The sequence below is a fragment of the Salvelinus sp. IW2-2015 genome, unplaced genomic scaffold, assembly GCF_002910315.2.
Source record: "Salvelinus sp. IW2-2015 unplaced genomic scaffold, ASM291031v2 Un_scaffold16312, whole genome shotgun sequence".
NCBI lineage: Eukaryota > Metazoa > Chordata > Actinopteri > Salmoniformes > Salmonidae > Salvelinus > Salvelinus sp. IW2-2015.
In genome coordinates, this window is record NW_019957531.1 from 126,550 (window position 1) to 140,201 (window position 13,652).

General features: G+C 43.1%; 1 protein-coding gene across 6 annotated transcripts in view; it reads left to right on the forward strand.

Moving 5' to 3' along the window:
• LOC112080392 (2-oxoglutarate dehydrogenase complex component E1) overlaps positions 1-13,652 on the forward strand; it is a 123,122-nt gene that overhangs the window by 64,613 nt on the left and 44,857 nt on the right. For all 6 annotated transcript variants that reach the window (XM_070442542.1, XM_070442540.1, XM_070442541.1 and 3 more), the window contains 7 exons: positions 7,179-7,325; positions 7,408-7,498; positions 7,596-7,775; positions 8,104-8,232; positions 8,389-8,568; positions 8,952-9,104; positions 9,327-9,429. In XM_070442542.1, the coding sequence (XP_070298643.1) occupies positions 7,179-7,325; positions 7,408-7,498; positions 7,596-7,775; positions 8,104-8,232; positions 8,389-8,568; positions 8,952-9,104; positions 9,327-9,429 (983 nt within the window). The remainder of the gene's footprint in view (positions 1-7,178; positions 7,326-7,407; positions 7,499-7,595; positions 7,776-8,103; positions 8,233-8,388; positions 8,569-8,951; positions 9,105-9,326; positions 9,430-13,652) is intronic.

Below are 13,652 nucleotides of genomic sequence, written 5' to 3' on the forward strand. Positions count from 1 at the left end.
ACAGACCTCTACATGCTTTGTAAGTAGGAAAACCTGCAAAATCGTCAGTGTATCAAATACTTGTTCTCCCCACTGTATATCTAAAAATGATCATATACACCTGAATGTTCAACCCCCTAAAGTCAATTGATGCTCCCTAGCGTCACACAGTGATGTCATTATGTTTATGCTAGAGACTTGCCGTGTCTTGTGGTGGCTGCAGCTCAATCCCCTCTTTCCGCCAATATAAAGCTTGTTCCTATTCCATAACATGGGGCTTGTGAAAGTGTTCTTTTTTTCTCTCTTATTTATTTATTTTCTTTACAAATTAAGATCCGGACAAGAAAATCTCTAAAATCCGAATAATTTGCGGTACAAACTAATATGTCACCAATATCGATAGGGGAGACTCTCACGAAGGTGTCGGTTGTTTTGCTCTACGATGCACACAAGTTTCAGGAGAGTCGTCTGAAGGTATTTGTAGTTGTATTTATTAGGGATCCCCATTAGCTGCTGCCAAGGTAGCAGCTACTCTTCTTTTGGTCGAAACATATTAAAGCAAAAATATTAATCAGTACATCATATAACATTATTACACCACTACATATCTACAATACAAAATGTTTAGTATCACCATACAACAGTATCACAATGTGTGCGTATGCATGTGTCTGTACCGTTGTCTGTCTCTTCAGTCCCTGTTGTTCCATAAGGTGTATTTTTACCTGTTTATAAAAATCTGACTCTACTTCTTGCATCAGTTACCTGATGTGGAATATACAGTTGAAGTCGGAAGTGTACATACACCTGAGCCAAATACATTTAAATTCCTGACATTTAACCCTAGTAAAAATTCCCTGTCTTAGGTCAGTTAAGATCACCACTTTGTTTTAAGAATGTGACATGTCAGAATAATAGTAGAGAAGGATTTATTTCAGCTTTGATTTCTTTCATCACATTCCCAGTGGGTCAGAAGTTTACACGCACTTAATTAGTATTTGGTAGCATTGCCTTTAAATTGTTTAACTTGGGTCAAACATTTCAGGTAGCCTTCCACACAAGCTTACCACAATAAGTTGGGTGAATTTTGGCCCATTCCTCCTGACAGAGCTGGTGTAACTGAGTCAGGTTTGTAGGCCTCCTTGCTCAGACACGCTTTTTCAGTTCTGTCCACAAATGTTCTATAGGATTGAGGTCAGGGCTTTGTGATGGCCACTCCAATACCTTGACTTTGTTGTCCTTAAGCCATTTTGCTACAACTTTGAAAGTGTGCTTGGGGTCATTGTCCATTTGGAAGACCGATTTGCAACCAAGCTTTAACTTCCTGACTGAAGTCTTGAGATGTTGCTTCAATATATGCACATAATTTTCCTCGCTCATGATGCTATCTATTTTGTGAAGTGCACAAGTCCCTCCTGCAGCAAAGCACCCCCACAACATGATGCTGCCACTCCTGTGCTTCACGGTTGGAATGGTGTTCTTCGGCTTGCAAGCCTCCCCCTTTTTCCTCCAAACATAACGATGGTCTTTATGGCAATTATGGCCAATTTTGTTTCATCAGACCAGAGGACATTTCTCCAAAAAGTACAATCTTTGTCCCCATGTGCAGTTGCAAACCGTAGTCTGGCTTTTTTATGGCGGTTTTGGAGCAGTGGCTTCTTCCTTGCTGAGCGGCCTTTCAGGTTATGTCGATATAGGACTCGTTTTACTGTGGATATAGATACCTTTGTTCCGGTTTCCGCCAACATCTTCACAAGGTCCTTTGCTGTTGTTCTGGGATTGATTTTCACTTTTCGCACCAAAGTATGTTCATCTCTAGGAGACAGAACACTTCTCCTTCCTGAGCGGTATGACGGCTGACCCACTGGAATTGTGATAGTGAAATATAAGTGAAATAATCTGTCCATAAACAAATGTTGGAAAAATTACTTGGGTCATGCGCAAAGTATATGTCGAAATCAACTTGCAAAAACTACAGTTTGTTAACAAGAAATTTGTGGAGTGGTTGAAAAACGAGTTTTGATGACTTCAAATTAAGTGTATGTAAACTTCCGACTTCAACTGTAGTTCCATGTAGTCATGGTTCTTTGTACTACTGTGTGCCTCCCATAGTCTGTTTTGGACTTGTGGACTGTGAAGAGACCTCTGGTGGCATGTCTTGTGGGGTATGCATGCGTGTACAAGCTGTGTGCTCGTATTGTCAACAGACAGCTCGGTACATTCAGCTTGTCAGCACCTCTTTCAAAAACAAGTAGTGATGAAGTCAATCTCTCTTCCACTTTGAGCCGAGAGATTGACATGCATGTCATTGTTAGCGCGCCGTGTACTTTTAAGGGCCAGCCTTGCTGCCCTGTTCTGAGCCAACTGCACTTTTCCCTAGTCTGTCTCTGTGGCACTCGACCACAACGACTGAACAGTAGTCTAGGTGCGACAAAACTAGGGCCTTTAAGACCTTCCTTGTTGATAGTGTTGTTAAGAAGGCAGAGCCGCGTTTTATTATGGACAGACATCCCCCCATCTTAGCTATTGTTGTATCAATATGTTTTTGACCCTGACAGTTTACAATCCAGGGTTACTCCAAGCAGTTTAGTCACCTCAACTTGATACATTTCCACATGATTCATTACGAGATGTAGTTGAGGTTTAGGGTTTAGTGAATGATTTGTCCCAAATACAATTCATTTAGTTTTGTTAATATTTAGGACTATCTTATTCCTTGCTACCCATTCCGAAACTAACTGCACCTCTTCGACACTGACTTTATGGAATTCAAAAGTACAATTCTTGTCTTTCATAATTTAGTCCGATATACTTGGATGTCATCCCTTTTGTTGCTTGCATGTCATCCCAGTTTGCTGATCTTGCCAATTTAAAAATTATTTAAAGTAGTTGGTAATATCAGTGGGTTTTGTGATGAATGAGCCATCTGATTCAATGAATGATGGAGCAGAGTTGGCTTTTTTCCCCAAAATGTTATTTAAGGTGCTCCAAAGCTTTTTACTTTCTTTCCTTATATCATTTATATTTGTTTCATGTTATAGTTTATTTTTTATGTAGTTTAGTCACCTGATTTCTTAATTTGCAGTACGTTTGCCAGTCAGTTGGGCTGCAGACTTATTTGCCATACCCTTTGCCTCATCCCTCTCAACTATACAATTTTTCAATTCCTCATCAATCCAAGGGGATTTAACAGTTTTTACAGTCATTTTCTTAAAGGGTGCGGGCTTATTAGAACTGGAGTAAGCWATTTCAAATGTGTCAAGTGCAGCGTCTGGTTGCTCCTCATTACACACCACAGACCAGCAAATATTATTTAAATCAACATATGAATCACTACAAAACTTATTGTATGACCTCTTATACACTACATTAGGCCCAGCTTTGGAACTTTGGTTTTCCTAGATATGGCTACTATATTGTGATCATTACATCCTATGGATTTTGATATTGTTTTAAAGCAAATTTCTGCAGCATTAGTAAATATGTGATCAATACATGTTGATGATTTCATTCCTGTGCTTTTTTTAAATACCCTGGTAGGTTGACTGACAACCTGAACCAGATTGCAGGCACTGGTTACAGTTTGAAGCATTTTCTTGAGTGGGCAGCTTGATGAGAGCCAGTCAGTATTTAAATAACCCAGAAAATATACTTCTCTGTTGATATCACTGTATCATCAAAGGTATTATCTAAGTGAGTTTCAGAGATAGTCAGAATATGATTGTCGTCTGTTACAATCAAGTTATTGACTTCGTGGACCTTGTTTCTCAGACTGCATATGATATGAGCTATTTTTTAGCACTTTTCTGGGTTGCTTGATTGTTTTTAATGATTTACTGGGAAGCTTATCAGAAGTAGATTTGGTCATGTTATTTATATTGGAGCTGATAGTGCAGGGTGAGCTGCACACAGTTGTTTTTCTACTAGGGCACGCCACCTCAGTGCCAACAGGTAACCCAGTACTGTGCTGTAAAAATAGCACAACATGCATAGGGGTTATATATATAAATAACTTGACCAAACATGAGTCTTAATTATTTAATCGCGATCTAAGAACTAATCCTTAATCTATTGACACAGCTGTGCGTCAATTTTAAGTAACATATTTAAAAAAAATCCTCATCAAAATACATCAGGTTAAACTAGAGATCTGTTTTGTTTTGCATGGGCTGGGTCTCAAGCCACCGCATCCGCCTATGTCGGTATTCCGCATCTGCGGTGGAAGGTGGCCAAGCTACAGCGGTGTTTGTCAGACCATGAGACATCTCTAAAATCGTTCTTCTCCCAAATGTCTGTAGCATCTGAACGGTTTGGCCCATCAAAAAAAAAAAAATACTATGGAAAGGTGATTCTCACCAACATGATGGTGTTCTCCATTTTGCTCTACAACCCCCACAAGTGTCACGGGACTCATCTGAAGGTAACCCATACAAATGAATGGAAGTACGGAGGCAGTGTTGTGCCAACAAAAATAAGGGGTTAAATATGTGTACAATTTTTTTTAAATATTTCCTGAGCTTTCTTATATAGCTTAGAAATAGTACAGACACTTCAAAACCTTATTCCTTAGGATACCTTTTTTTTGTTTTTTTTTTACAATTTATTCAATGCGTTTCTATGGGCATTATACAACGGGTGGGTCTAATCCTGAATGCTGATTGGTTACAACAGCATTCCAGCCGGTGTCTTCCACAAGTTACCACCAGCTAAATCTGACGTTAAAATGCCTATTTACTCTGTTCCATCTGACTGCACGATTCACTGTCTCATCAGCCCAGCCAGGCACTTTATAAACTTGATCTCCACTATAAAAAGCATCTCGACATTATCTCACATTTCTTTTAGACTTAACATTTAGTTTTCAACAGCAGAGATTTGTATAAATATTGCTGTTTGTCTCTCTGAAATCTGCAACAGTGTTTCAATATTCAAATTCGATCTCCAGCTGTCCCATAGTAATGAACGTGTCGGGATGAGACAGGCAGGCAGCTTTTCTCAGCCAGTCGAAATCATGAACCAGATGGCATAATTTTTATGGATATATGTATACAAAGAAATGTAAATATAAAAAAGGTAAAATGAAACGAAGTGCAGCTAGTTTGCAGTCTTTCCAGCTTCAATTTTAATTGATTGTGTTAGCTGTGTTGTTGGCTATCTCTTCTGAACTACAGTGTCCTGACGAGTGAGCACATTTTCTATGTCAGGCAAAATCTTGCCTCATTAGCTCATTGTTATGGATGTATCCAAATAAATGTCACTTGAAAACAGTTTAAACAAATGCAAATGCAGCTACTTTGCTGTTATTCTGGCTGCACTTTTTGAGGTGGATGTAAATTAGCCGTAGTTGCTTGCTTGCTAGCTAGACAAGGGATAAGAACGTTGCCAGCCATTATGACAATGGAACATTTTGAACAAACGACTGGGTTGCGTCCATAGATACAGAACAAAAAGACTGAACGACTGGGTTGCGTCTCTAGTAACCGTACCGATAGAACGAATGACCACCCCGCTTGGGTAGCAACCCTAGATTTGTGTTGGGACTGTGTCTTGTGGAAAGATGTAATAGTATCGATAAATTCACAAAAATAACTTTTTATGAAAATACATTACCAGTCAAGTTTGGATACCTACTCATTCCAGTGTTTTTATTTTTTACTATTTTCTACATTGTAGAATAATAGTGAAGATATTAAAACTATGAAATTACACATATGGAATCATGTAGTAACCAAAAAAGTGTTAAACAAATCAGTGGGCAAAGCTGTCATGAAGGCAACGGGTGGCTACTTTGAAGAATCTATATTTTGATTTGTTTAACACAAATACTTGTTTGAGATACCTAAAATTTTAAATGATCCATGGTATGAACATCTTAAAACAATTCCATATGTTACAATCCCCCCCACCACGGCATAGACTTTTAGAGGTTTAATAGGCTATATTTGGTTATTATGATATATATTAAAAAAACAGTAATATAATTTAGCAATGCAAGTCATTACTGAATTCCTTAGAATTGCATTTGATTAATTGCATTCATTTTATCTCTAAAGTAAGTCATTTTGAGAATAGGATGCTGCCTCTTTAAGACAAACGTTCTTAAAGAGATATCGACTTGCTGGTTTTTTATTTTTTGTAGCCTTCTTTTTGCAGACTGTCAACAGCATATTGCTAGTATGTCCGCTATTGAAGGTTTACTTTTGTAAATCACTTTCCTTAAGTAAATAAGTTCAGTGAGCAGATTGATGGGTGCTTCTTTTTGCTCTGGTCAGCTTGTGTATGATGTGTAGACTCATAGTCTACTGATTGGGAAAGTTGTGACTTTCGGGAGCATGGTGGTGATTGAATGAACGGCCAATTATATTGCTCAAACACAAATAGCATGACTTTTCCGTGTGTGGTCTTCAATTGTTTTTAATGGTAGACTGCGACAGAGCAGGTAAGTGTTGAACTGGAACGCCAAAATTACAGTTTCGGGAGCGCTAACACACCTACCTATGCTGATACTCTTAAAACAGTGCAGTTTGTGCAAATTTTTAGGAGTTGAGAAATAAATGAAGTAATAATGGGAACCTGGGATCCCCTCTCTTTTTAACAAAGTGGGGGGAGGGTTTTTCCCGATTTTTGCATTAAGAAATGTGGTGCATTGTCTGCTTATCAGAATGCATGGCGCTCTCCCTTTTTGAACTCGCAACTTGAATGCACCTCTAGAGGAATATTTATTTCTCGCATGGAGCGCGCAACGACAAGCTGACTAGGTTAACTATTCTACAATGGGGTTGTCTGATTCTGCTGTTCATTCCTCGTTTTGTTGTCAGAAGCCCTATGTCTCTACCAGTCTTCTCTTGTTCTCTTTGCTTCTTAGAAGTGGCTTGCTCTGTTTCAGCTGATGCAACATTGCATGCGCAAGAGCAAGTACCACAGCCTACTATTGCCTCCTTGAGAAAATTCGGACAAATTACTAGACAGACATGATCCGCTCAGTCAGTATACGAAGCGAGACTTAATTGATAGAAGTGCCGAAAGTAACACACATTCTACTACTGAACCATTATTCATGTTCTAGTATCGAAAAAGTTCAGAAGTTTCGGTATACCGTGCAACACTACATTGTGCTAATCCTACACACTAATATCAAAGGAGTCCTTCTCTCCAAAGGGATATGGCTGTGTGCTGACGCCGTATGCTGTGTACCGCAGGTTCGAGGAGTTTCTCCAGAGGAAGTGGTCATCAGAGAAGCGGTTCGGCCTGGAGGGCTGCGAGTCTCTGATCCCCGCCCTCAAGACCATCATTGACAAGTCCAGCGAGAAGGGTGTGGAGAACATTGTCATGGGCATGCCACACAGGTAGGTAACAACAGGAACGCTTGAGTTTCTGCTAAGTGGTTTCACTGTCTGCCTTATCTGACAAGTGCTCCTCGTTTTTTAGGGGTCGTCTGAACGTCCTGGCCAACGTCATCCGCAAGGAGCTGGAGCAAATCTTCTGCCAGTTTGACTCCAAGCTGGAGGCTGCTGATGAGGCGAGTCCCATCTAGCCCACCCACTGCATGGGAATTCTCGATTATGTAATCAATCCAATACAACTGCTTTCAGTGGGATATGGCTGTGTTCTTTCAGGGCTCTGGAGACGTAAAGTACCACCTGGGAATGTACCACAGGAGGATCAACCGTGTGACGGACCGCAACATCACCCTGTCCCTCATGGCTAACCCCTCCCACCTAGAGGCCGTGGACCCCGTGGTGCAGGGCAAGACCAAGGCCGAGCAATTCTACTGTGGAGACACAGAGGGACACAAGGTACCAACCCACTGACTGACACAGCTGGTTTAAAATGCAGTTTGAATAGCGATATATGCATTTTCTCAAAGTGTTGGAAGTCCTTGTAAAGATCATTGTCCTTTTTTGTTCTGTAAAAAATGCACCCTTAAGGTTCAATCCCAGGTTTCGGCAGCAACAAAAAGAAATGCACCTTTTTCTACCCTTCACATACACACTGATATGTAACGGATGAGTGAAACTATGTTTTTCACCATATCGGTTTCACCAATCTGACTTTATCTGTTGCATTATTACCTTAAATATTGGGTTGTAAATGGTTTTTGAAGTTGGATTGTTTGTGTTCCAGGTGATGTCTATCCTGATGCACGGTGATGCTGCCTTCGCCGGCCAGGGCGTCGTGTACGAGACCTTCCATCTCAGCGACCTGCCCTCCTATTCCACTCACGGCACGGTGCACGTGGTTGTCAACAACCAGGTGCAGACACACACTCACACCAAGCTAACCACAGACCACACCTGGTCTGGAGAAGATAGAAATAGACTTTGTTCCACGTGGGTTACAGCCATGCCAGGAAACCATTAGTGGTGTGGATGGATGGCATGCTAACCATATTACCCTGTCTACCCCTAGATTGGCTTCACCACTGACCCCCGTATGGCGCGTTCCTCTCCGTACCCCACTGACGTGGCCAGGGTGGTCAATGCTCCCATCTTCCATGTCAACGCTGACGACCCTGAGGCTGTGGTGTACGTGTGCAACGTGGCGGCCGAGTGGAGAGCCACCTTCCACAAGGACGTGGTGGTGGACCTGGTGAGTAAGAGTTCCCCACTCCCTGGAAATTATAATTAAGTTCAACTCACTGTGGTTATAGGATAGGATGAACTTTAATGTCCCCAAGGGGACATTTGACACACATTTGTCTTTGACACACAGTACTGCAATATACAAATTAAACATAATACACTAAACATAATACATACATAGCACATTACTCATGTCATACACATAGTACACACACATTACACCATAGAGGTTAGGGGAAATAAATAGGGAAATCTGTCTAATTACTCACGTATGCAGGAGTACCAGTGTAACCCCCGCCTTATGACCCATGTCCACAGCAGTCATCATTATCACTGTGTGTGCGGTTTTGTGTTTATCAAGCAGCAGCAGTAATGTTTTTGTGTCGGCAGGTGTGCTACCGGCGATTGGGCCACAATGAGATGGACGAGCCCATGTTTACCCAGCCCCTGATGTACAAGCAGATCAAGAAGCAGAAGGGAGTGATGCAGAAGTATGGCGAGAAGCTAATCGCCGAGGGCGCCGTCTCGAGACAGGAGTACGAGGTCAGGGCTTGACCGCTCTGACCCGATCCCACCCACACACACACACACACACACACACACACACACACACACACACACACACACACACACACACACACACACACACACACACACACACACACACCACCCACACACACACACACACACACACTACATAGAACAGAGTCTTGTGGTGACCATCTATCTCCATGTCTGCCCCCACCCTCATCTCCCTCTCTACAGGAGGAGATAGCCAAGTATGATAAGATCTGTGAGGAGGCACATGTTCGCTCCAAGGATGAGAAGATCCTCCACATCAAGCACTGGCTGGACTCTCCCTGGCCTGGTGAGTGTGCTAACTGCTCAGACACATACTAGGGGTGTGAACGTTTAAACTAAATTGAGATCGTTAAAGAAAAAATCCTCCGAAAAACTGATATAAAGCACTCCGCTCGTCATTGTCATTAACAGTTGAAAAATGGCAGAGAAAAGCAAGAAACGGCAGCAAAGTCCTGTATGGCAATACTTTGAAAGTTAAATGAGACGATGGTGAAATGCAAACTTAGCGAGGTGTAATGGTAGTACAGGCGCAATGCTTAACCATCTGAAAGGGACACACAATGACAACCAAACCGTTACTGGCAGCAGCGCAGGCCCCACAACAACAGACATTAGACGGCTTCACACAAAAGAAGTGCGATAAGGGACCGTGAGGAAATCACTGCGCTGTTTATAGAAGTGATTGTAGTTGATATTCAGCCATTGTCAATAGTTTAGAATGCCTTGATGGGTGTATCTAGAAGCAGACTACAATATGCCATGTCAATAGAACGTAATGGCCCGGGAGGACATTTTTTACAATGATTACTCTACAATTACAAAATAAATCTTGCCAGCTTATAGTCCTAAAAAACAGAAATGAGTTAGCAATGGCTTGTTGGTCTAAGCCTTTGGGGAAATGAAAGGGAATTTTGTAGGGTTTTTAGATAAACTCTGAAAATAAGGTCTGAGGTTAACCCCCTAGAGTCGATGTCCACTCCCCTGCAGAAATAGAATTATAATAATTAAAAAATCCCCTTAAAAATCTATCAGTTTAAGCAAGATATATCCGTTTTTGGATTATGCTTCTAAATCCACCGCATAGGCCTATGTAACACTTCCTAATCTGCGGTAAAAGGTGACCGAGCTAGAGCAGTGTTTGTCAGACCATGAGACATCCCGAAAATTGGTCTTCTCACAAAATCGGCTCTAGCGTCTGAATGGTTTGGCCTACAAACTATTTTGACCCTTCTATGGAAAGATGAGACTAGGACTCTGAGTAACACGATGGTGTTCACCGTTTTGCTCTACGACCCCCAAAAGCGTCTTGGGACTCGTTTGAAGTTGGCACAGTCGATTTGACATCTTCTGTCTGTAGTGTCCGATCAGTTTGCTCTAGGATGCCCACAGGCCTCACAAGACTCGTCTGAAGGTCCCCCTGTACCAGTTGCAAAAATAAATGGAAGTAATATGGGGGACTGTTTAGTGACAAAAAAGAGTCGAAAGCCTTGGCCAGGTCGATGAAGACGGCTGCACAGTACTGTCTTTTATCGATGGCGGGTTATGATATCGTTTAGGACCTTGAGCGTGGCTGAGGTGCACCCATGACCAGCTCAGAAACCGGATTGCACAGCGGAGAAGGTACGGTGGGATTCGAAATGGTTGGTGATCTGTTTGTTAACTTGGCTTTCGAAAATGTTAGAAAGGCAGGGCAGGATGTATACAGGTCTGTAACAGTTTGGGTCTAGAGTGTCACCCCCTTTGAAGAGGGGGATGACCGCGGCAGCTTTCCAATCTTTAGGGATCTCGGCCGATATGAAAGAGAGGTTGAATAATTTTAGAAAGAGAGGGTCCAGATTGTCTAACCCAGCTGATTTGTACGGGTCCAGGTTTTGCAGCTCTTTCAGAACATCTGCGATCTGGATTTGGGTGAAGGAGAAGCTGGGGAGGCTCGGAAAAAGTAGCTGCGGATGGTGCAGAGCTGTTGGCCGGGGTTGGGGTAGCCAGGAGGAAAGCATGGCCAGCCGTAGAGAAGGCCTCCTCTGCCCGTCTGAACTGTGGGGCAAGATCATGGGCAGGCTCATGCAGAATGCAAGACCTCTGCAATCCGCCCTGGCATGCTTTCAATTAACTTCTGGGCCACATCCTGACTGATGGCAGGCCATTCTTGCATAACCAATGCTTGGAGTTTGTCAGAATTTGTGGGGTTTTGTTTGTCCACCCGCCTCTTGAGGATTGACCACAAGTTCTCAGTGGGATTAAGGTCTGGAGTTTCCTGGCCATGGACCCAAAATATTGATATTTTGTTCCCCGAGCCACTTAGTTATCACTTTTGTCTTATGGCAAGGTGCTCCATCGTGCTGGAAAAGGCATTGTTCGTCACCAAACTATTCCTGGATGGTTGGGAGAAGTTGCTCTCGGAGGATGTGTTGGTACCATTCTTTATTCATGGCTGTGTTCTTAGGCAAAATTGTGAGTGAGCCCACTCCCTTGGCTGAGAAGCAACAACCACACATGAATGGTCTCAGGATGCTTTACTGTTGGCATGACACAAGACTGATGGTAGCGCTCACCTTGTCTTCTCCGGACAAGCTTTTTTCCGGCTGCCCCAAACAATCGGAAAGGGGATTCATCAGAGAAAATTACTTTACCCCAGTCCTCAGCAGTCCAATCCCTGTACCTTTTGCAGAATATCAGTCTGTCCCTGATGTTTTTCCTGGAGAGAAGTGGCTTCTTTGCAGCCCTTCTTGACACCAGGCCGTCCTCCAAAAGTCTTCTGCCTGCTGCCATTCCTGAGCAAGCTCTGTACTGGTGGTGCCCCGATCCCGCAGCTGAATCAACTTTAGGAGATTGTCCTGGCGCTTGCTGGACTTTCTTGGGTGCCCTGAAGCCTTCTTCACAACAATTGAACCGCTCTCCTTGAAGTTCTTGATGATCCGATAAATGGTTGATTTAGGTGCAATCTTACTGGCAGCAATATCCTTGCCTGTGAAGCCCTTTTTGTGCAAAGCAATGATGACGGCACGTGTTTCCTTGCAGGTAACCATAGTTGACAGAGGAAGAACAATGATTCCAAGCACCACCCTCCTTTTGAAGCTTCCAGTCTGTTATTCGAACTCAATCAGCATGACAGAGTGATCTCCAGCCATGTCCTCGTCAACACTCACACCTGTGTTAACGAGAGAATCACTGATTCTCAGCTTTTGTGGCAGGGCTGAAATGCAGTGGAATTTTTTGGGGGGGGATTCAGTTCATTTGCATGGCAAAGAGGGACTTTGCAATTAATTGCAATTCATGTGATCACTCTTCATAACATTCTGGAGTATTTGCAAATTGCCATCATACAAAATGGGGCAGCAGACTTTGTGAAAATGTATATTTGTCATTCTCAAAACTTTTGGCCACGACTGGACACCTGCTCGACGAAAATCTCATTCCATAATCATAGGCATAAATATGGAGTCGCTCCCCCCTTTGCTGCTATAACAGCCTCCAGGCTTCTGGGAAGGCTTTCCACTAGATGTTGGAACATTGCTATGGGGAGTTGCTTCCATTCAGCCACAAGCTTTAGTGAGGGCGTGCACTCGCTTTGTGCAAGGGGGCATTGTCATGCTGAAACTGGAATGGGCCTTCCCCAAACTGTTTTCATAAAGTCGGAAGCACAGAATTGTCTAGAATGTCATTGTACAGTGTGCTGTAGCATTAAGATTTCCCTTCACTGGAACTAAGGGGCCTAGCCCAAACCATGAAAAACATCCCCAGACCATTATTCCTCCACCTAACTTTACAGTTGGCACTATGCATTGGTGCCGGTAGCGTTCTCCTGGCATCCGCAAACCCAGATTCGTCCGTCGGACTGCCTAATGGTGAAGCGTGATTCATCACTCCAGAGAACGCGTTTCCTCTTTTCCAGAGTGCAATGGCGGTGAGCTTTACACCATTTCATCCGACGCTTGGCATTGAGCATGGTGATCTTAGGCTTGTGTGCGGCTGCTTGGCCATGGAAACCCATTTCATGAAGTTCGGGACCAACAGCTCGAACCAGGGACTGTAGTGAAGCCTCTTGAGATGCAGTGCCTTAGACCGCTGTGCCACTCGAGAGCCCATGACAAGTGGTTATTATCACTGTACACTGTCACAGAGGGGAGCATAAAAGAGGTCATCTCGGAACCGCTCTGTCACTGCCCATTTGCGTGCCCAGAATTCCACTTTCCCCGAGTGAAGGTGATAGTTTGTCTCTGCTTGTGTCAGTGTGCGGGAGCCATATCCAATGACTCTGTTTGCCACTTTGTTCTTGGTATAACACACCTCCCAATCCTTCTTCGGAGGCATCAACGTGCAAATAAAAGGGTTCATGAAATCTGGGTAATCAAGCACAGTTGGATTAATCAACACACTCATGAAATGTTCTAATGCTCTCTGGTGCGCATCCTCCCAAATAACTTTTGGTGAGGCGGAGCCTGTCCCGACTGTATAGCTATCTTGGTCCTTCGCTTCCCGGATGCTGAGGTCTCTGACTTCACTGCTAGT